Raw genomic sequence first — 24,054 nt, 5'->3', positions numbered from 1 at the left:
AATGGAAATGCTTTGTTTTGTACAGCGACACTTCAATCCCTCTGACTTCCACAAAGTGTAACAAAGGGCTACAAACACGTTTATTCAATCTGCGTTGCAATAAAAGCAATTAGATGAGTACATTCGCAGATGTTTCCTGTGCTTCATTGAGATCAGCGCCGTCGTGCCCCCCGAACACATTTCAAAACAGGATGACAGGCAAACAATGCAAATGGCATTACTGTTGGTGTGTGCCACACGGGTTTTGCACTTGAGATAGTCATGTGAAATGATTTCTTGCTTGTACTAGATGCCCTAACATGCACTGCACACTATAACACTGTATTGGAGCACCATTGCTGGCTCCAATTTTTGTACAGACATCATTTTGCTCTGCCACCTTAACATAAACATTAGGAAATTGAAGGTGCAACATTCAACCCAGAAAAGGGTTGTGAAAGATTCCTCGTTTGTGCCGAGTTTAAATATTTATCAACCATATGAATGGTCCAGTCCACGTCGAAGTGCCCTGACTCCGCAAGATGCAGCACTGTAGCGTTGAAGTGACCGTTGATATTTAACACCCATTGGTATCTGTAGCTAGGATCCGCGACTTGGCCATTACTGCAGTCATGCGTACAGTAAGAGCGCCGGCATGTCTGTGGCGCCAAGTCCTACAGTTATGTTGCCACGGTGGTTCAGAATAGCATTGCTTCTTGACTTCATATGGAAGCGGGCAATGTTCGAAATGTGACAACCCGTGCCTTAGGCCTTTCTTTATTCATTATCCATCCATCTTCAGCAGCACTTATGCTCATTAAGCTGGAGCGCATCCCAGCTGGGTTTGGCTGAGAGGCTGGGCACACCCCGGACTGGTAGGAAGCGAATCGGAGGGCACGTATTGATTATAGTTGCAGTCACGCTCACGCCCACGGATCAGTGACTCCCAAGTGTGGTATTGCACCGCAGGTGGTGAAGCAGGCTCCCTCAAGCGCGGGGCTCACCGACATCTCTGCTACTTCTTGGGTACCGATTGCGGCAAAGCGCTACCAGCTTCATACGCACTTCTGAAATACCAAATGTTTTCTTTAAATATATGCTATTGGTAATTAATGATATGAATCGATCTCAAGACAGTGATCATGTTCATGATTTCTCACAATAATTATAAAAAATGATTTAAAAGGTTGAAAACAGAAAAATATCAATATGCAACACTAAATTTCTAGAAACATTTTGAAATGGAACCCACGCAGACGCGGGGAGAACATGCAAACTCCACACAGGATATGAACCCCGGTCCTCAGAACTGCGAGGCAGATGTGCTAACGCAGTTTTGTCTCGGGCCGCATTGTAGTTAGGATTTCCTCAGAGGGCCATTGGAACATTGAAATGTTCAACCACCAAATCGTATTATTACCATTACACAACAAATTGAGGGATAACTAGTTTTGAAATCAGAAGACAAGGATAATAGTTTGTTCAAGTATTGTTGACGTTACTGTAGAAGAAGGGTTTGGTAACAGAAGCATGCGATATCTCAACATTATTGTTTATTATTAGGACAATTTTGAATTTGGGTACATGTTTGAGCAAAAATCACAGAAGTTGACGAGCATGATGATTCGAGGGCCGCATAAAATGATGTGGCGGACCGCATCTGGCCCCCGGGCCTTGAGTTTGACAGGCCACCACGAGTGTGCTAACCAGTCACTGTTCACAATTTTTTATGTTCCTACATTCAAGCTCAGAGTTCATGTTCAAACTGTTCGCAATGTTACAGTGGCTTCGGAGAATATAAAATGTCATTTGTTTTGCTTTTAGGAATAAAATTGCTGCCTTGTTTTCGATGAGTACTTAGGCCGTCGTGATGGTCCTCGGCGAGCCAAGTCTTTTTTTTTGTTGTTTTTTTTTTTGACGACTTGGTCCGAAGAGTTTTGAGAGCAGCTGCTGTGGGCTTCAAGGACGCTCGTAAAACAAACACTGGCAAACACTTGCGCCGCTTTGCCCGTCTCGCGTGTGCGCGTGCACGCGTGCCGCGCCGCGCCGTGCCGTCCTCGCTAGCTCGCTCGCTCGCTCGCTGGCTGGCTGTTGTGTTCGGCTCACAGCTAGCAATGGCGCAGCGGGCTGCCCAGCTCCTCTCTCCGCGTCTACTACTCACCGCGGCGTGCCTGTTGCTCGCTAGCGGACCCCAGTCGGTCGTCTCTTGCCCGAGTCGGTGTTTATGTTTCCGAAGCACTGTGCGATGCATGCACCTCAATCTGGAAACGGTACCGGCTGTCTCTCCCCAGACCACCATTCTGTAAGTAGCGCCCGTTCCATTTTGCTTTTCCCTTCACTTGAAACTCGAAACGGCAACGAGAGCGCAAACGGGAAGCTTGTCCATGCTAACGCAACCGCATTCGAAGCCTCGTGGTCGCCTCCAATTGTTCCCGGGCTCTTTGTCGTTGAAGTTGTAGCGTCAGAACAAACTTCATCGGCCGCTGCTTTGACGTCGAAATGCATCGGAAAGCGCTGGTGTCTCGCACGCGGCGTGCCAAGAAGTTTTCAACAACACCTGCTGGCTGGAGAGGTTAATGCTCAGCGTTTTTGGGGTCACGCAGCTGGCGAAGAACAATAACGTGGAGTGTGAGGGTCAGTCTGTCAAGTCGAGGTGAATTTGGACGTTTTGAAGACCCGCCTGGCCAGTGGCCACCGTCTCATTGAGATATTGCGATGGAGCAGTTCGCTTTGGTTGGGGGTTTCTTCCCTCCCTCTTTTACAATTGTTGCTTCTGTTGTATGTTCTCTATGCTTGAGGGAAGGAATACTGTAGGCTACTTGGGAATGTCTCCTGGATGTCCAGAGCATTAAACACACCAATGTCTAGTATTGTACTTTCAGTCGCTTTTTGTCGCTGGAGTGTAACTTTTAAAGGAACTGCTTTTGAGACAAAATGGGAACATAGGTTTGAGTCTTTTTGCCTGATCGCAAATGGTATTGTTTAGGGAAACCTAGTGCAGACCGCTGATAGTGCCGTGATGGAGAGGAATGAATTGTAGCTCTATTCGTGACTGGCATAACTATCCTTCGCTGGGCAACGTTTGAGTCCTAAACCATATTCATTTTGTCACCCTTGACACTCGACTTTTGAAATCCTGAGAACAATCCTGTCCACAAACAGTTAGCGTGAATATAGTCGGACTACCCCGACAGGGTCCATTAGTAGAGAAAATATCAGCTTGGGAATGTGCCTGAACGCTTTAGGCCCTGCAAAATTCAAGTACTTAGTAGATGTAGATGATGTGAACTTGGAGAGAGGGCTCATAATGAACCACTTTTTCAGACATCTCCTGCTAATGACATGTATGAATTGTAATGGTATTCTCAAAGGAACTGCTTGTGTAGCCTTGACATTCCTTATCCTTACTATACTGGGTAACATACCTTGAACATTTGTGATCCTTGAAAATGAAGCTCAGTAATATGTCAATGTGCGTAGATTGTCGTTTGCGAAACAGAAATGGACTCCGACTGAACCCCTTTGTGAGCGAATGTGCTTTGGGCCCAGCCGAATAGCTCCCCTTTTCAATACGCCGGCCGATCAAGCCGACTCCTCAAATACATTGCCGCCTTTGTGTGGAATTGGCACTGCGATCGAGTTGTCAATGCACTGACCTATTAATAGTTAACATTCTGCCGGGAAACGGGAGGACAAAGAGGCATCTTAGTCAGCTTGAACCACGGCAGCCATCGTGCAGAAAATGGCCTTATCCTCTAACATCTGGGGTCACCCCATGACAGCCTCGCAGTGAACTCATGGCCCGGCCCGGCCCGGCCCGGCCCAGACACACAGCTCAGCTCACCCCTCCCATCCTTTGCCACAGCAATGAATGTATTGTTTAGGTGTTCAAGCAGGATGTCTGAATCTGATAGAACACAAGCGCACGCTGTCATTTCCCGAATGCTTTGGAGCTCGTAAGCTTGCCTTTGAAGTCGTAGCCACTCGCCGCTTCTCCTCCCGTCTGTCGTCGGGTCAGAACAGACACACGGCTGACCCGATGCAGGGGAGGCGTCTCAAAGAGTCTGTTGCCTCTGCGTCGGGGTGTATTCAATTCAAATGTACTGAATGTATGTGCTCAAGCGCTCCCCTTTCAAATAGAATGTAGGAACATTTCGGTAATCGTGCAACTGTCATGGTTTTCATTTGAAATGGACTGTTGTTATTTTTTTTATTCTAAATTGGGAGAAGGTATTCAATTCTTTTTTTTTTTTTTTAAATTAGTCAAATTGAAAGACATTGTGTTTTATTCACTAATAAATGTGTAGAAATGTTCTTAGTCTGTTCACAAGATTCGTGATGTGTACACTGGCCAATGTTCTTCACACCACTGTGCTTATTTTAATGAATCAGAATTCGTTGTAAATGACGGAGTCGCGCTAGCGGCGCTGCACCCCTCTTTTAACTGCACCCCTCTTTCCCATCTTCACATCATCTTTATCCTATTTTCAAAGGGTTCATATCACCGGAAAGCTTGCTAAACACAGAGACTGACAACATTCAATAATATTCATCATTTTTTTCATGAATTCTGAAGTTAAATTAGAGAAGCTTATATGTTCAAGCTTATATCATTTAGCACTTTGATAACTGTTGATTCTATACAGTGATGAGGTCGGAAACCGGATTGTCAAGTTTATTTGTGTTCAAGAAATCGCTGCGTTGATTAAAAACCACTTTCTCGGCAATCTTGGCAATGGAGAGGAGGTTTGAGATGGGTCTATCGTTTGATAGCGTGGAAGCGTCCAGTGTTCGTTTTTGAAGGTGGCTTAATGACAGCTACTTTCAGAGGTTTAGGAAACTCGCCAGACTGAAGTGAGCAGTTGATTATTTGCTGCAAATCAGCGAGCACGGATTTCGCGATAGTTTTGAACAAGTCAGATGGGATTGAGTCAAGACAGCTCGCTGATGGTTTCAGCTGCTGAAGCGTTTTCTCAGCAGCTAGTGTATTTTGGTAGTTGATGCAAGTTTATATTGACCACATCATTCTAATGAATGGCTCTACTGAGTAGTCCAAATTAGGAAGGTATGTGACAATATCTTGAATTTACTATTTGTCAAAAAAAACCAAAATTCTTGGCACTATCACACTCAGGCTTTGTGGCAAAAGCTTTTCTACAAGACAGTTGGAGCAGGAAATGCAGATTTCTTTTTTTTTTTTTTTTTTTTTTTTTTCCCCCAGACTTTTTTTTGGGGGGGGGGGGGGGGGGGGCGCTATGTGTTTTTCAGCTGTTTTCTCTTGGGACTCTAGGCATGATAGTAAATTATATTCTCTCACAATAATGACACATCTGTCTAGTTTCTCAAGGATTTGGAGAAGTGATGTCTTCTTCTAACATTGTATTGGCTGTTTTTACGTTTGTGCTGGGCTACTGGTGAAATTACCTTTTGAGTGAGTTTGAGAGAGTATTTTAAAATAATTAGTAAGTTGCAATAGCATAGCATGATGATCTTTTGGGGGGGCTTTGTATTGGTTTCATTGCGCATCATGGTATTGCACCAGGGGAAGCCCTGGGATTCATTGGATTCCACCTTGCTTTTTTGGTGCCGAGAACAAAAGTCACACTTTTGACTACAGTAGAGCCCAACATGGTCTATAATAGTAGTTTGATGACATTATCCCATTTTTTTCAATGTTATAAAAATTTGACATGACCTTAGCTATTTATTGTAACATGATTGTTTTGTTGAACCAATTTTATGATACTGTGAACATATCAACTATAAGAAACAATTGGAATTTGTATTGAGGTCATCTACAACCATGCATTTGTTGATTTAGAGTCGACAACTTAATAAGCTTATTAACAGATGATAAAGTGCAGTCCGATATATCCCCCGCCTCCCCCAGGACGCGGGTGTCGTTGAAACTCCTTCTGACAGAGGGTTCTGCCAGACGTTCCCAGCAGACCCTCACGATACGTTTGGGCCTGCCAGGTCGGACCGGCGTCTTCCCCCACCATCGGTGCCAACTCACCACCAGGTGGTGATCAGTTGACAGCTCCGCCCCTCTCTGTCCAGGACATGCGGCCCGAGGTCCGATGACACGACCACAAAGTCGATCATCGAACTGCGACCTAGGGTGTCCCGGTGCCAAGTGCACGTATGGACACCCTTATGCTCGAACATGGCGTTCGTTATGGACAAGCCGTGACGAGCGCAGAAGTCCAACTTTTCTCGGCAATTTTCACGGGATCTCTACTTTTGAGTCTGAGTGGAACCGGGGGCAAACAGCTCCGTGCTCACACCCTGAGTACTTTGCTTATTATAAAGCCAATATACTTAAGTTTATCGCACCATTCATATATGCATGAATCTTTAACACATTTTAACAAATTTTGCTGAATCCAAAATGATAGATGGATACATAGGCTACGTTCACACTTCAGGGCAATTCTATTTTTTTTTTTTTTTTTTGTGGCCAATGTGTGAAATATATCTATTTTTTAAATGTCAATGTGAACAGTATGATTCTGATTTTTGTTTTCTAATCCGACCCAGGCCTCTTTTTGTATGTTGATATAAATCGGATATGTATCCAATGCGACCACAGTCTAGACCAGGGGTGAACAATCGCCCAAATCATATCAAAGTCATGACTACATTCATTTGACCTTGTCCTGTAATGCCGAGTGGTTTCACCAGGTAGCGCAGTAGGTACAGTGGTACATTGACTTGACTTTGGCTGTTCTGTTTTTACTCTACTTAAAGGTTGTATGTCTGATTTGTTAAGACATTTCGAGGACTATAACCTCACCCGTCACTTTTCTACCAAACATGCTGATTATGCTAGCAGCCAATCAACGCAGGAATTTCTGGCTACGGCTCAGCGGTTAAAATCAAGCTTGCAGGCTCAGCAAAACACCTTTATCTGACAAACTACCATCCAAGATTCAGCGCCACGAAAGCTGCAGATGGAACTGATTGATCTCCGATGTGATACGGTCTTAAAAGAGAAGTTCAACTCTCAAACTGGATGAGTTTAAGCCGGAAGCGACGCTTGCGTGACTTCCGGTTTGCCGTAATTTTAAGTTTAATTGTTCAACTCAAACGAATGTCTCGGAAAGGGCACCGCGTCACTTTTTATAAGTATAAACTTTAGGAGAAATGACGAGAAACCTTTTATCAGTCTCGTGATCTGAAGGTTGCTACACTTTATGACATTTTGAGTTGTCCCGTTTGGGATGCGCTCATAACTTTCCTGCCGGTTGAACTGGTGGCGGGCCGAGCTCTGGCCCTCAGAGTACGTGCGGGACCGGTACGGGCCGTCTGTAGTTGCTCGCTGAGGCTTCGCCAACCGATCGTGGCTAGGAAAAGCGATCAAACAAATTCACAGTCATGACTTTCAATAGCCTTGCGATACTGAAGACAATGGACGTAAACTAGGTTTTGCATCTTAACCAATGGGAATACATACTTTGGATATGCTTATCAGTACCATTCCGTGAATTCCAACGGAAAATGCCATTCATTTGAAACATTTGCAGAAGTGTGCACTGCCTTAAATTGCCTGTTGAATGAAGTGTCTTAATGTCCCTCTCTGGCCCAAAACAGTGGACTCCTCTGACTGAGTGTCAATGATTCGGGGGGGGGGGGGGGGGGGGGAAATGAAGTTCCATTGTTTGGAACTTGCTGCAGTCAGGCTTTGTGAGGCACTCATTCTCTGCAACATTATGGAATGCAAAGCCAGAAATCCCCAAAGCTTTACTCATTTGCACAGCAAGATTGGGCCCAAGATAGTTAGTTAGTTGTTGAAAGAACTCCACTGCCCCATCCGGCAATCATACAGCTAGGGGAATATTGTTACAAACTACTTTGGAATTTCCATCCATCCATTTTCTACATCGCTTATCCTCACTAGGGTTGCAGGTACGCTGGAGCCTATCCCAGCTAACCGCAAGCGAGAGGCGGCGTACGCCCTGAATTGGTTGCCAGCCCATCGCAGGGGACATATAAACAAATTCATTTGATTCACACTCACATTCACACGTACAGGCAATTTAGAGTCTCCAGTTAACCTCCCATGTTCGTTTTTTTGGGACGTGGGAGGAAACCGGTGTACCTGGAGAAAACCCACGCAGATACGTGGAGAACATGCAAACTCCACACAGGCGAGGCTGGATTTGAACCCCGGTCCTCAGAACTGTGAGACAGATGTATTAGCCAGTCACCCACCGGGCTGCCTTCTTTTGAATTTGATTCAGAAAATAAATCTTGAAGATTTTTTGGTTATTTTCAAAACAATTTCCTGTGCCATAAAGATACAATGGTGAATTGTGGAAGCATTTCATAGTGAAATGCAAGGCAAGCACCCGGACCTTTCTCTCCGCCGCAGATGCCGCATCATGGGACCCGAGAGTCAAAAGTGAAAATAACATAGCGCAAATCAGCGAGATTTACCGCCTTACTAACATAACATTCACCCTGCGGAGTGTTTCTGTTAATTATGAGGACTGTCAAATGTGTGACTTTGTTTTTTTACAAAGCTGACAAGTCCAGTGCGCATCCATAGCGTTACTTACCGGTGCTTTTGCTCAGTCTAGTCACTGTGTGACATATCTGATTGTCTGGAAGTGGCAAAACGTGGAGTCAAGCGGGCGGAAAAACGTGGCAAATATGGCCGGAGAGGAATAAGGGTAAAATGGGTCATGGATGGATGAAGAATAGTTGTCTTATTCCTAGTCAGCTGGTCTAAGCTCAGATATGCACAGCCATTTTCTGTACCGCTTATCCTCACTAGGCTTGTGGGCGTGCTGGAGCCCATCCCAGCTATCTTCGGGCGAGAGGCGGGCCACACCCTGAACTGGTCGCCAGCCAATCGCAGGGCACATATAAACAAACAACCATTTGGACCTATGGGCAATTTAGTCTTCAATCCACCTACCACTCATGTTTTTGGGACGTGGGAGGAAACCGGAGCACCCTGAGGAAACCCACGCAGGCACGGGGAGGACATGCAAACTCCACACAGGCGGGGCCGGGATTTGAACCCCGGTCCTTAGAACTGTGAGGCAGATGTGCCAACCAGTCGTCCACTGTGCCGCTCCATGCTTAAGTGAAGGAAACTTTTTATTACATAAAGGAAACAAGTAGTTGTACGTTAATTGAAAAGTCTTCTTTTCTCTTTTTTACTTGTAATTGTTATTTAACAAAGCAAAAATATATTTTATCCAAATAATCGATTGTTTGATAGAATTTTCAGCAGCATACTCGAGTACTAAAATATACGTTAGCTGAGACCCTACATTCAACTTCCCAGTTATATTGTATTTTTATTGTTTAATAAACCCCTTCCTTCAGGTCCTTGTGCGATTAACTTGCAAAAAAATGCTCCTCAAATAAAAAAAATGATCGAAGGAAAAAAAACGCTGTGGTATGGCGCACGACTTTCTTCTCTAGCTTTTTATCATTTAAATGAACTGTCCCAGGGTCTGACATTAACCGTGGCCCGGGGCCACTAACACCGCTGCGTCGGGCCACCACCTGCATATAGAGACTGGCCTGCTTGGGCCAGCGCAAATGTTTAAGTCACTGAAGATTTTTGCCCGCCGAAACATGTCCCAAAGCTTCATTTGCAGTGTCGGTCTGAACTTCTTTTCTCACCGAAACTGCGACCAGCACCGCCTGACTGGATAAACGTGCACAAATTCGGGTTAGCCTCAAGGTGATAACTGAAGCTAAGTTTTGAAATCAATGAAGAATCATGTTTATTTGTCATGATTTCACTAACAATCAAGATAATCAGGATTCTTTTTTCCATAATGCTCCAGCCCTAGTGTAGCATCCCTTCACACTGCACAGGCACGTAAGAGCTGCAAAGAAACATTTCAGATCATGTAACCAATAGCACTCACCACAAATCAATTAAAACATTTACTGCTAATCTATATGATCGTATCAGCAGTGATTGATTCGATATCGATTTTTTAAAATGTCTTTTTCTTTAACGAAGCCAGACCTGAGCACTAGCACTGATAAAACTCTCACGTCACTGTAAATCTGCGTACAGTATGTGCAGTCACTGAGCGGCCAGAGATGCGATATTTCAGAGCAACATTATGTAGTGGTTAAAGAGAACTTACATGACCTATTTGGAAGGTCCGAAGGTCAACACTCAACAGTTAGTTGTTGGTTTGCTTTCTATAAGATGCCTTTCTGTCTTTCATTTTTTTAGGCGTATTTATTTTCCAACTCATTTGGGTTGAGCAGTTTTCTTCCATTCTTTTATGTTCTTGTTTAACTATTAATGAGTCACACAGTCCTGGACCCACACAGTCTGTGGTAAAGTGTACTTGGGCATGTGTCACAGAGCTGAACCACTTTCTTGACCACGAACAGAAAAGGAGCAGAGAGTCACACATGGTTTTCAGATGTAGGACTGGGCAGCATCCAGATTGGTTCATTGTTTGGGTCTAGGCAAGTACTTAAAGAAACCTCTTTTGTAATGCTTCTCATCCGCATGTAGTTGAACTCCATATAATATATCCATATGTGAAATGGAATTTGCAGAACTGAACGGAACATTACGTTTTTTGATACAGATACACTCCCTGACAAGCATTGGAACAGTGAGGCCAATTCTTTATTTTTGCTGGAGACTAGAACCATTTTGCTTTGATGTCAATACAGTACATAACGAACATTATTTGAAGCAGAACACCAACTCTTTAGGTGCAATTTTGGAACAGACAGACTTGCATACAGACATACATGCGAAACTCGCGGTTTTGAACTCAAAATAGGCCATTTACGTGAATCATATAGATCCGATACGTTTTCCGCGGAGGGGGTCGTGGTTGCTGTCACTGTCGTCATAGGCTGTCACAATTACATCCACACACAGATGTAATTGTGAATATTACTCCGCGGCGGACTAATATGCGAGCATATTGGCATGAGGTTCCGCCTGCGCGCTCGGGACCTGCTTTGGATAAGCCACAGGAGTTGACCAGACCAGAAAAAAAAACCTCCGCTGTATCTGCTGTTAAGAAGTAACAGTACTTTTACTCTGTTACAATGGTCTAAATATCGCTCGCTAATTTGATCTATTATTGCTACTATTTCGTGCATGAGACTATGACTTTGACTTCCGTACTGGGCGCTGTTTGCGCCAATCCAATTTAAGCATGAGTGACATTTAAGTCTAGTTCACCAATCAAACGACACAAGAAAGTTGCATGACCTCATATGTCTTCTATTGGGCTTCCCGGGCATAGGTATTAACACTAGATAAGCCAGCCCGGCTGATTGTCGTGACTATGTGGCCACCATTTTGGGAAGGTCGTCGTTACCATGAAGGCAACGGCGCGCTACTCTACTTTCATGTATTGTAGTATTTGTCTGGCACTGTCTGCCAAAACAGGTACTGTGGCCGACTGGTTAGCACATCTGCCTCAAAGTTCCAAGGACCGGGGTTTAATTCCCGGCCCCGCCTGTGGGGAGTTTGCATGTTTTCCCCGTGCCTGCCTGAGTTTTCACCAGGTACTCCGGTTTCCTCCCACATCCCAAAAACATGAGTGGTAGGTGGATTGAAGGCTAAATTGCCCCTAGGTCCAAATGGTTGTTTGTTTATATGTGCCCTGCGATTGGCTGGCAACCAGTCCAGGGTGTACCCCGCCTCTCGCCCGAAGATAGCTGGGATAGTCTATAGTACGGACGAGTCAGTATGGTAGCTAACGTTAGCAATATAGCTAACAGTATTTAGCTGCTAATGATAAAGTTGTTTGTTGATAAAGTGGCTGTGCACTTCTAACATGTTACTAGCATAATATTACAACATCACTTCTTCCTCATACAGCATTGACAATGTATACGATACTTACACTTCCTTATTAAGGTGATGGAAAATTGAATCTTGCGTCATTAACGTTGGCTCTGCTGCTCAGTGTGACGCGGGGGGGGGGGGGGGAAATCACATCCGGGGGCATTTGCTGTCACTCAAAACAAATTATCCAATGAGGACGCATTCCTCATAAAGCCCACCCACCCGAGAGGTTTGTGCCAAACGTCAGAGAAAAAAACAGAAACGTGAAACTGAAACCGTAAATGAAAAACACTGAGGGAACACTGCATTGTCAAAATACCTCAAGGATCAAGAAATGACATCACACGTACACCCCAATCTTTGCGAGTGTGTGTGAATGGTTGTGCTGGGATAGGATCCAGCTCACCATGACCCTAAACGAGATAAGCGGCATGGATGAATGGATGACTGAATGAACGAACCATAGGCAGCATACAGAATCAAAGAGTCACCCTGTTCTGATTCGCCCTGTGTGCAAGTTACGGTGCATACACCTACACACATTACATCATTCGGTCACATTACTCGACCCTTGGCTTATTTGTGTTTTGTTATCATACTGTATATTGATTAGATAGCATTCAGACTTAACCCAGTGAAGGTTGTTTCTATAAATTCCTGCATGTGTCTTTGTGTTGCTTTCAGTCTTTAACAACACCCCTGTGTGTCTTTGCTGCCATGTTAAACACATTGACCATTAAGTACTCCAATTTTCCTGTATGCAAGTCGACTCAACTGTCCCGAAATCACCTCAATGCACTCACTAGACCACTATCCTCGTCTCATAGAGACACAGTGTTCCCAAAACACTCCAAGGAGATTGTCAGTGTTGCTCGATCTAGAGAGGTCATTCTTTTGATATTATATTTCCACGTGATAGTATTGTGGAGCTGCAGCAGTGCGAGTACAAATAGTAAGTCCTGTGGCTAAAACTTTACATTGCATCTGTTTGTTTTCTCTAGATAGTTCTTGTGCTTTTGTTGCCTAATTGCCAAGTTTCCCTCATTACTGAGGCAGGAAAGCTGTTCATTTTCAGTCTTTTTGTTTGAGGTGAACCCACAATTGTCTGTCAGAGTTCACTTTGGTACAGCGCTGGTAACTTCATTAATAGATCTTGCAGCGAATTTTAACCCAGTGATAGCAACCTAGTATTTTTTGGCCACTCGGAACTCACAAAAATCATTATTTACTAAACTTAGTCTTACTAAATGAATTTCATGTTTTCTTTATTCAGCTAAAATAAACAATCACAAACTAGCTTAACAGACCAACTTCCACAATTCTTAGTTTTTTTTAATGCTTATTAAAAGCTTGAAGGGCATCACTTCTGATTCTATGTTGGCTCAATCGATTTAAACGGATGCGTGCTTTGAGGAGTCAAGGTTGCTGGCCAGATGTTGGCAGACGCCACAAGCTTTTCTTATAAAGTGATGAACAATGTACTAGAATGTGCCAACATTATTGGAGGATACGTTTCACTCCCTGCAAGCATGTGTGGACTCATGGGATATACTGGTTCCAATATCATCAGCAACAATACTTCTAGTTCACGCCTGCCAAATTAGTCGCTCCCATCCCACCGACAACTGATACCTTCAAACTCCATGCAGCTGTCGACAACATGCAGCTGTAACAGATTCGGCGTTGTCTACAGAAAAACACAGCTATTGCAACAATGAAAATTCATGCACACAACATTCAATATCAAGAACATTTTTACAGATTGTTCCAACATTTAATTGACATCCTGTCGCATATCATAGCTGAATCTATTCCATTAAAGGAACAGCATGGATTCTTTTTTTCCTTCAAATTATAGCTTCAGAATTAGGTGAATGCTGTATTGGTTTGTCACAGACGTTACCATGGCAGCCCCGCATCATCTACTTGTGTAGCATATAAGAAAGCCAGGACACACACTTGACATGTGGTCATGTGGGGCTAAGGCTCGATGGGCAGAATTGATTAATCGATTCATTGTTCGTTCAGAATTCTGTCTCTTATGTAGATTTAGTCTGTGAATAATCTTAGAGAAGTTGAAAAAAAAAATGCACTACTTGACTGTAACCAGCAGAGGTACTGGTGATTCAGCCTGACTCAAATGTAAAATCTACATGCTGGCGTACGCCCATTTTTATACATCTCTGGACAAAAACGACTTCCTCTTCACACGTAAAAATGGACAGACATGTAAAAAAAAAAATGTAAACCCGTTTATTTTTATTCACATTTTTTTGATCACGGCGTTTCTCATTTTCAAATATGTCTTAAAGAACTGGTTATAAATAAGCATGGTCCTAAATTCTGGTCAATATGGTAAAGATACAATTTGTTGAGATTTGGTGACGCATAAGTGAAAATATATCTGTGCTCAAACCTTCCAGCAGCATATATGACACCTTATGGCCTTCAAGACGTGTGTGTTAAATCGGCGCTGCTTGAACCTGCATGTAGTTCCCTGCATGCCTTTAGCTGGTAGGTGAAACAGCTGTCTCAGCATGCCCGGGAAGTGCACTCTGCTTCTTGGGCCTGTGGCCTTGTATTCCTGAGGGTGGTGGTGTTCTTCACCCTGCGAGTGTTCCCTGCTTTTTCCACAGAGGAGGACCCTCACCACCACTTTTAACACCTTTGACAGATTGACGTTTTATTATATGCTCTAATCCACCTGAAGATGCAACACATGGTTGTGGCTTTGCTTTAAAATGTTCAATCGTTCTTACTACAGGGATTGACACCTTTTGAAATGTATTCTCTCAAGAAACAACACCTACAATATACCCCCTACGGCCAATGAAGGTTCCAAATGAATTATGACAGCCACCCTGGACCACTACACTTGCTCTAAATGAAACAAGTCAGCGCACGAAAAAGTTGGGCCACTCTGATTGAATCCATATGTGTAGGGGCTGGGCTTGTACAGAGAGAGTGACCTATAAACATTTGTTTTGATTTTGTTATTGGGCCCATTTTATTACAGAAATTTAGAGCAAAACCCCAGCAACAGATTTATTTAGATTTTCGTTTTGTTTGTCGAGTGAAATGGCACGTACATGCCAGGATGCTGGTTAATGATAGCAAATAGATTTAATTTGCATGCCTGGGATTTGTTTCATTCACTAATGGAAATGAGTTAAATTTTAATAGGGTGCAGTTCTACATCACTGCGAACTACAAGTGCAATAATAAACGTTCCAAATTGTTAATGTAGTACAGTACCTCTGACGGTGTCAATCAAAACCGAACATTATTATGTTTATGCATAAGAACTGTGGATAAAGCTCTTGTAGCATTACGCTGTGCAGGTATGCCTAATCAGATGTTCGGTGAGTGTTTTTTTTTTTATAGAGCCCTTCATGGCTGCTTCCTCTCTGCTTTTTTCAAACTGCTAAGGTGAAGGTCAGGTGACGTATGGTTTGTATTTTCTAACTTTGATGGCAAATGAGCCTTTTTTGTGGGTTTAAAAGAAATAATAGAGGGAGAAAGGCAGTATGATGGACTTCAGCACATCATTTTTAATTTGTTATCCGAGCTGCATTGATTAGTGTCATTTCAGTCTCTGCTGTTGGCATTACCGTAATTTCTCGTGTATAATGCGCAGCCATGTATAATACGCAAAGTTGACCTCAAAATTCTGGAAAACCCTTCTACCTATGTATAATGCGTTTTTACAATGCATGATTTTGCTTCTACCCTTACGATCAAAACATGAAGTAGTATCTTTATTTTGTTCTTTTTTTTCAAATCATTATTCTGAAGCTAAGCACTTTATTTGAATGTGTAACTTTCATTTTATTTACTTGCTCTTATTTTGAAATTCACAGCCCTACTTTTATTTAGTGAATGAGAAAACACACAGTTGTGGTCATATGTTTGATTACCTAGGCAGAATTTGTAAGCTAGGTACAATTCTTCAAAAACAACATGAAAGGCCAGGTGAAACACATTTTAGTTTTATTTTAATGAGATTCAAATTAAAGTGTTAAGCATTTCAGAAAAGCATGATCATCAAACAAAACATAACCATAAAGAAATTCATGATGGTTGTTGTTCAGTCATCTGTCGTATTTATTAAAAAAAAGAAAAAAAATTCTTCACAAATTCTGCCAGGGTATGTAAACTTATGAGCACAACTGTACATATTATGCAGTCATACGTAGCCCCGTCATATTGGAATGAAAGCGTAGGCTACACCTTTTTCATGGCCTCTAGGTAGCGCTCACATATTAGAATTAAAGTGTACTTCTTTTTCATAACCTCTAGATGGCTGCATACATTTATAAAATGGGAAAGTCTTTTTCAATTTCCCCTATACCTATGTATAATGCGCACCATTGATTTTTGACACTTTTTGGGGGGAAAAATAATCTGCATTATACAAGAGAAATTACGGTACGCACCCTTTTTAAATTAGAGTCCACCAAGAGGGATGCTGCAATTCACTAACCACTTTGATGAGCCTTGCGGTTATTGTCTTTCAGGCAAATGTTAAATAGATAGGGGCTACCCTCATGATTAGGAGCTTGACAAACATATTCTTGTTCGATGAGTAATGTGCTCGATGTCCTTTGATATGATGATCATAACCGGTCATTTGTGAGCATCATCTCCTGCCAGTTTTGTGTACTTTTACAAGGATGCTTTCTTACTGAAAGTCACTGATGGTGTAGTGGTAAGCTCGCCTGACTTTGGTGCAGGCACCGTGGGTTCAGTTCCCACTCAGTGACTGTGTGAATGTGAGTGCGAATGGTTGTCCGTGTCTCTATGTGCCCTGCGACTGACTGGCGACCAGTTCAGGGTGTAGTCCGCCTTTCGCCCGAAGTCAGCTGGGATAGGCTCCAGCGTCCCGCGACCTTAACCAGGATAAGCGGTGTTGAAAATGGCTGGATGGATGGATGGATGGCTTTCTTACTGAATAATGATTTCTTTGTTAATATTTCCTTTCATATCATTTTGTGAGTATAATTGATACTGTCTTTTGTTTTGCAGGGACCTAAGATTCAACAAGATCAAGGATTTACAAACGGGATCATTTAGCCGATTAAAGAACCTCAACACACTGTAAGTTCCTGTGTTTATTTTGCTTGCAGTCATTTAGTATGTTTACAAAACAAAAACTATTAACCCTGAAAGGGTATAATTCTTGGCTGTAAGGAAGTAATGAAGCTTCGAGAAATACTGCCAGTCAGAAATGTGTTTTCTTCAGACGTTCCTTCAGGATAATTGTCACTTTCAGAGAAAATCACAACCACATAAATTCTTAGTTTGTTCTGCAACTATTTTCACACATGTAGGTCACCTTTGTAATGGTAGATGAATTTATATTTTCCACTTACACACTGAAATTTATTAAACATACGCTCCATTGAGGGTTCACCAACCCTTTTGAAACTAAGAGCTACTTTTTGGGTACTGATTAATGCGAAGGGTTACTAGTTTGATACACACTTCTGAAATAACTAATTTGTGTAAATTATGTTTAATTATTTGTTATTAATAAATAATGATGTTTATCTATGTACACTGATCATGTTAATGATTTCTCACAATATTGATCAACAATAATTCAACAAGGTAGGAAATAATAATATGCAACACTTTTTCTATAAATCTCTGCTAATGTTAACATTTTTGACTGATCAATTCTACAACATTCCAGGGAAATCCCAATGTCCCGTGTAGAGATGCAAAAATGATTCGATTAATCGAGAATGAATTATCAAATTAATCGACTACAAACTATTTTGGTAATCGAGTCATCGTTTCGAGACATTGTTTAACTTCAAATTGTCCAAATAAATTTCAGCCTCTCAATGATAAATGTTCGTATATTTCTGTAGTCCTCCATGAATGCAGACTGGTTATCTTTGTTTAGTCTAAATAAGACATTTGCAGACATCCACTTTTACTGAAAACAACGATCAACATTTTTGCCCATTTTATGAATCAAACCAGTAACTGAAACACAGTCAAGGCATTTGCATTTCCTGCACTGTCTATTTAAAATACTGTCTTGCTTTTGAAAAAAGGGGACGTGGGGGGTAAAAAAATCAAAATCAACAATTAATTGGTAAAAAAAAAAAAAAAAATCGACATATTAGGGATCAGGCCCCAGTTCCTTGGGGACAACCAAGTACCTGTGTGCAGCATGTTGGTGACCCCTTAGTAAAATGGACATTGCCAAGATAACTATGCCCAAATTTTCAGCAATTTGATGGCTGTCTGTCTGTCTGTCAATCTGTCTGCCGGTCAGGCAGTCAATTGGTTACCAACAACAGTCGTACAGTTATTAATGGCTATACACACTGTGGTTTTAAAAAAACAAAAATCTCCACAAGGTAAAATGGGAAGGCCTCAAAACATGTCTTGTCTAGTAATCTACAGCCGACTTTTTTTTTTTTTTTTTTTTTTTTTTTTTTTTTAACCCTTTTTCATTATGTCATGTTCCTCTTGTTTGACTGTACTGGGGAGTTACATTGTAATCATGTAATGGTGTGTCACGCTTTGTAATGGACACAGCCAGCAAAATATGACCTGTGCACTTTGTGGTGAAATTAGAAGTAAAATTAAATTCTTACTATTTCTTAATCTAAGACATCATACTGCATGCCCCCTACAGTTGGTGCAGAACATACGACATGTAACCTAAAAATAACATCTCTTTGCAGCCTCCTCAACAACAATCATATACGAAGAATCCCCAGGGGAGCATTTGAAGATCTTGAAAACCTCAAATATCTGTAAGTTGTGCTGATGTCAGTCTTGTTTTGCTTTCCAGGTCATATAATGAGTGTTGGCTGGCCAAAATAACATCCCCAACTTGCAATTTAAGAGAAGATAAATGACTGCCAGACTGCTTAGTGAGCAAAAACATGAAAAACAAAACTCTCCCTTTGTCAATCACTGCACCTAACATAGCCAGCACTGTTCTTTCTGATGATACCCAAATAGTGTTTTAGTGATTGGTGGGGGGTGTTTAGCCAGCTCAAGATTCAATTTGATTACGATTCATAGTTACAACTCAATTCAGTTACCGTATGGACTGAATCGATGCATGTTGTTTTCTAAACGTTTCTTCTCACCCTACTGCTTTTCCACAGTATTTCTAATCACTCATATTTCCATGGGTAGAATAAATTACAGGCATATTTACTTGGATCACCATTTGATCAAAACATTAAAAAAAGATGTTTCTTAGCGTTGCAAAATGCCACGCAGAGCAGCAGTTTCATTTGTATGCTTTAAAATTATTGAAATTATTAAGTGTTAGTAAGTAATATTAATGATTATTTGATGAATCAGTTTACACATCAATAACAAAGGCATTTTGCACTCTCATATGTCTTTGTTCACACTGCAGAAAGCTGCGGCGCCTGCTCCGTGATATTATGTGGCTGACCTGTAAGGTGGTCGCCTTCCTCAGAACCACAGACATGCAGCCCAAACACGAGATGAATGTCGTCATGTTTTCAAATTTAGCTGGTTTGGCTTTCATGGATTTAAATACAAATGAATTGTGCTAGCTAGAGGAGCTACGTGGAGGAGCTGCACGTAGCCCTGCCTGGCTGCGTGCCAAGACATGCGCCAATCATTTTCATGACTTGTCCCATATTTGTCAGGCTTTTTAATTTTTTTGGGTTAATAATAATAATAATGTTTAATATAAGTGAGGGTTATACACGCAAATGGCTAGTTATGTTGGCTGAGTGGTTTGCAAAGTATTTTGCAGACCCCATAGAGTCTGGAGACCTAACAGTCAATCCCATTTTCAGTACTGAATGATTGACATTGGAGCAGCAGAGGCTGATATTCTGCTGGTTGGATCGCAGACACGTTGTGACTTGACTCAAATGTGATCGTGTGCGCACACGATCACATTTAGTATGATATCAATATCGCAACATTTACATTTCGGCATTGTGTATCAAAAAAGAAAAAAACCTATACACTGCCGTTTAAAAGTTTGAGGTCACTCGGACAGTTGATGGTTGTCATGAAAACACTCTGTTGTATGATCTATATACACTACAATTCAAACTTTTGAAAGGTATTATCACGGATGGTATGATCTGAAAGTATTGCTTATGCCCCACTATGCCTTCCATGTTTCTATGTTCCCCTTCTTTTGTTCTGCCAGCATTAGATTATTGAAAAAAACAATTGTTGAAATGTATTCAGAATCCTGTCCATCTGCATCACGATGCGTCTAAGAAATCGATTTGTCTCCCACCTCAAATATTACCTTTGTATATTGGTCAAATATTTAGCTGGTTTTGTAATATATAAACTGATGCTTCTTAAAGTTAAACCGTAAGCAGAAACTACTGGCCTGTGAAAGATGTAGGAAAGATGTCACCCTCCAGCTAATGTATTGGATCAGTAGACTTAAGTGGGTTAGGGGTTTCACGGAGGTTTTCCCCAATCTGTCTCTTCTCAGCTCAACTTGTTCTGTCCTATCATCCAGTACGTCCCCACTCTTCGCCCTTTCAATTACAATTCTGTGGCTATTTACAATCGGTTTAAATGACAGCTGTTGTCTCTCATTAAAGCAGAGTTTATTGAACCATTGTACTGACCAATGTGGTTAGTGTAGTGTTTCTTCAATATCGACCCCTACCTACAGTTCATGTTTCGGTCTGCGGCTGAGGGCTGTTACTGTACCTTACTCTGTACCTTCAGCCCCACCTCGTCACTTCTTTGAATCCAGTCTCCCCTTCAACTTGAATGTCCGCCGAACCTAATCTAAACCACATCCACACTGCACCACCTTCATGAACAGGTCAAATCGAGGAGACGTAGTGTGAATTTGGCAACCTTTAACTGTGTATTTGAACATTTTGAAGTCATAGTGTACAAGTCATCTAAATCTTGTGCATCAAAATACATTGTCAATTATGTCCACACATTTGTCATTATTAAGTTCATCAAATACATAATTTATTAATGCAACACAACTCATCGTAACCCTTCAATCTTTTTAGCACGCCAGGACGTTTTGACAATTCCATGCTTCAAACTTTCTAGGAACAGTTTGGAGAAGGTCCGTCCTTTTCTCTTCATGCATGACCACGGTCATAGGTTCATAGGAGACATGACTTCATGGCAAAGAAAATAATGGGAGTCGAGGAAATGTGATCTTCCGTTAATGTTGTTGTTGTAAGCGTTTAGCAACTCCAAAAGAAGTTATTAAATATAAATATTTGGAATAAATCGGCCGATTCATCTGTTATCGTTTTTTTTCCCCTGCCAAACATCAGGCCTAAAAAAAATTCCGTATCGCTCGGGGCCCTATTTATACTTGGATATTCTCAATTCCTGGAGGTGTAATGATCAGTTGTGTAAATACTATTATTCATAGGAATCCGCTGAAAATACAGTGCACCTATTTGTGAAATTATCCACTAAGCATTAATGGAACTAACATGTTCCATTCACCTGAATGTGACTATTGTGGTTGTGACTACTACGGTATCTTAATTTCACATATTATCTCCCATTTGAAACCTGATAGTGCCGACACAGACTCGCTTTAGCAAAGAAGCAAGAATGCGATGATTAAAGGGTGTTTATTTTTCCATGCACTGCATCACATGTGCAGCAAGGAAGCGCCATATCTGTTGCCACGGGTGCGATGATGGAAAGTGCAAAATAGACAGGACATGAAAGACAGCTGCAAGCCATTGCGTTCCTTGTATCACATTTCTTTTGGCGCGTAAAATGGAGGAGGAAACATTTGTTACGTCAAGGGGCTTCTGTCACAGAACGAGGCTGAGATGGAGTCCAAGGAACCTATGACATGAAAAACATCCTTGTCGTTATGGTTTTGAACCATTGAAAGGACGCTTACTGAAATACTTGGAGTTTCAAAATTTAACACAGAAAATAACAATTGGAGTATATTACTATGTAAGACGTTTTAAACTAATAAGTTAGCATTAGTGGTACGGAAAATGCATAGATGGATTTTCCAAAAAGGTTTAGCTCTATCATTATATTTTATATTTATAATAATGGCATATCAGCTAAATAACAAATGTTTTCCCTTCATTGTATCCAATTCTACTGCCTCTTAGTGAGGTGTGTGGTTACCAAATGTGATTCCTTGTGTTATAAAGAGCTGTTGTGTGCAGTTGTAATGTTTGTTACATTTGTATCGTGACCATAAACACCTAGAAAGCATAGTGATTATTCAGTGCAGTGGGCACAGTATCTAATTGCTCTGTGGTACGGTACATGTGTGTGTGAATTGCAAACAGTCTTCGCTGCCCTCGTCTACCGTACTGCACAAGGCCAGTCTTAACTACCAGGCGATATTTAGATGTTGATGCAGATCTGAGTGTGTTACTAATGTTACTGGCTATTTTTCCTTTCAGCTATTTGTACAAGAATGAAATCCAATCAATTGACAGACAAGCATTTAAGGGGCTTGTCTCTCTTGAGCAACTGTAAGTGACCAACTTTTCCGTCACCTTTTCCATTCTCCTACGTACTGTTGCTCCTCCCGCCTACTGTCTCTCCGTCCCCGCTACCCGCAAATCAGCTGCTTCCAACAAGTAACTAAGAATCGAAAGTTCTCCATGGTCGTGAGTTATTTCATGGCATGACTATGCAGGCCTTTCACAAAGTATCATGATAGCATTGCTCAGTTGTCTGTCAGTGCAGTTATTCCTCCCTATGCGCGCTGCTATTCATCTTCCCTCCTCCACCATGCATGCCGTTTGCCCACACACCCTTGTGTGCCGCGCTGACCCTTTTTGCATGACTCGCATGTCTTTTAGCCTGGACGACAGATTTGCAGTTACATGGCCCCAACCCCCACGCTTGTAGCATGATGTTTGCCCTGCTGATAGTGGCATCATAATGTCGAGCTGGAGTGTTTGTCTTGCTACTCGAGCTTTTGCTGTCGTTGACTGTGCACATTTCTGAGAATCCACTAGTTTGTTAGAACATATTTTTTGTCTGTTCAAATCTGCCTGCCGATCAAGAAACAAAACATAAGATCTGTGTCCTGTACAAATAAAGAAATAACGCTCATCAGTGCTTTGATCATTTTAATTGTTGAATTGTGTATACTGTGATAATAGTGATAAACAAATGTCTTTAACCATCACCGATTATGAATGTGGTTGATATAAACAATTTCCTCAGCAAATGAGACCCACTGTAATCGGTGACTTCACTTAGTTGCATTAATGCAGAACAAATGGCTAATTCAGTAAATCCAATTCCAACACCAGGCTCGCTGCCCAGCAGATCCCTTGAAGTTCACAATAACATAGGGCTATATAAGGAAGCAGCAACAAGTTCTGAAACAGATTACATATATATATATACGATATCCTACAAGGCAACATACGTATGCCGAAGCCTGACCTCACATGCTTCTTTGGGGACATACTATAGTTGATCCGAAGGCACATGTACTCGCATTCCTACATGACCCACCCAGCATTGATTTTATTTGAGCTAATCCTGACCCCGCATCTGAAATGGGGGAAAAATATTGACCAGAAATTGAAATACAAAGTAGACCGTGGCATTAAAAATTACCCTTGCAAAAGCAACACTGGTGTTAAGACATTTTAATCCAATGTAGTGTCACTAGCTTGGCTGTTTGCCCTAATAATGGGATGTAATTTAGCAAACTGCCAGTAAAGTGAGGTTATTTTCCCTTTGAAACATATTTTAGGCACCATAAAAGGCATCATTTTATAGGTTTGTCATTTAATGAAAGTTTGCATTATTTTGCACATAATCTGTTTTCGTTGGCTTCCAGAGCTGCTCTTACTTTCCTGTTTAAGACATTTTTCGACGCGGCTGTCTTGCGCACCTTCCGGGTACACGTATTTTCCCGTCCAGACTTCTGGCCAACCCACCATGCATAACCAGGAATTGTGTGCACAAACCGCCTAAGAAGTGTGACTCACTGAAGTCTGAGGGTGGCTGTAAATCAAGGAGCATGGAGTTTTCCGGAGACTTGTGAATACCGTAGAAATTCATTTGGAAAATACAACACATTTTCAAATGTGAAATGAACTTCCGTTGTGGATGTCTCGTTGCAAGTGACCCATGCGGAACGCTCGTCTAACTCAAAAATTTTAAGGCGCATGTTTTTTGAGTATTTTTTTAATTTCTATTTGAAATAAAGCCAATAAAAGTACTTTAATCAGAGTACTGTTTAGGGCTGTCACCATCGTATATTTTTAGAATCGATTATCCTATCGACTATTTCATTG

The 24,054-nt window shown here is 41.7% G+C and overlaps 1 protein-coding gene across 2 annotated transcripts in view; it reads left to right on the top strand.

Annotated features, from left to right (window-relative positions):
• The first annotated feature begins 1,903 nt into the window (after nucleotides 1–1,903).
• The window catches only part of LOC133487834 (peroxidasin), a 66,713-nt gene continuing 44,562 nt past the window's right edge, over nucleotides 1,904–24,054 (top strand). The window contains exons 1-4 of one of the 2 annotated variants that reach the window (XM_061795022.1): nucleotides 1,904–2,281; nucleotides 16,808–16,879; nucleotides 18,487–18,558; nucleotides 22,192–22,263. In XM_061795022.1, coding sequence (XP_061651006.1) covers nucleotides 2,094–2,281; nucleotides 16,808–16,879; nucleotides 18,487–18,558; nucleotides 22,192–22,263 — 404 coding nt within the window. In that variant the 5' untranslated portion in view covers nucleotides 1,904–2,093. The remainder of the gene's footprint in view (nucleotides 2,282–16,807; nucleotides 16,880–18,486; nucleotides 18,559–22,191; nucleotides 22,264–24,054) is intronic. The other variant, XM_061795023.1, reaches the window with a different exon arrangement.

The sequence above is a fragment of the Phyllopteryx taeniolatus genome, chromosome 13 (genome assembly GCF_024500385.1).
Source record: "Phyllopteryx taeniolatus isolate TA_2022b chromosome 13, UOR_Ptae_1.2, whole genome shotgun sequence".
NCBI lineage: Eukaryota > Metazoa > Chordata > Actinopteri > Syngnathiformes > Syngnathidae > Phyllopteryx > Phyllopteryx taeniolatus.
This window is presented reverse-complemented; position numbering and strand designations above follow the sequence as displayed.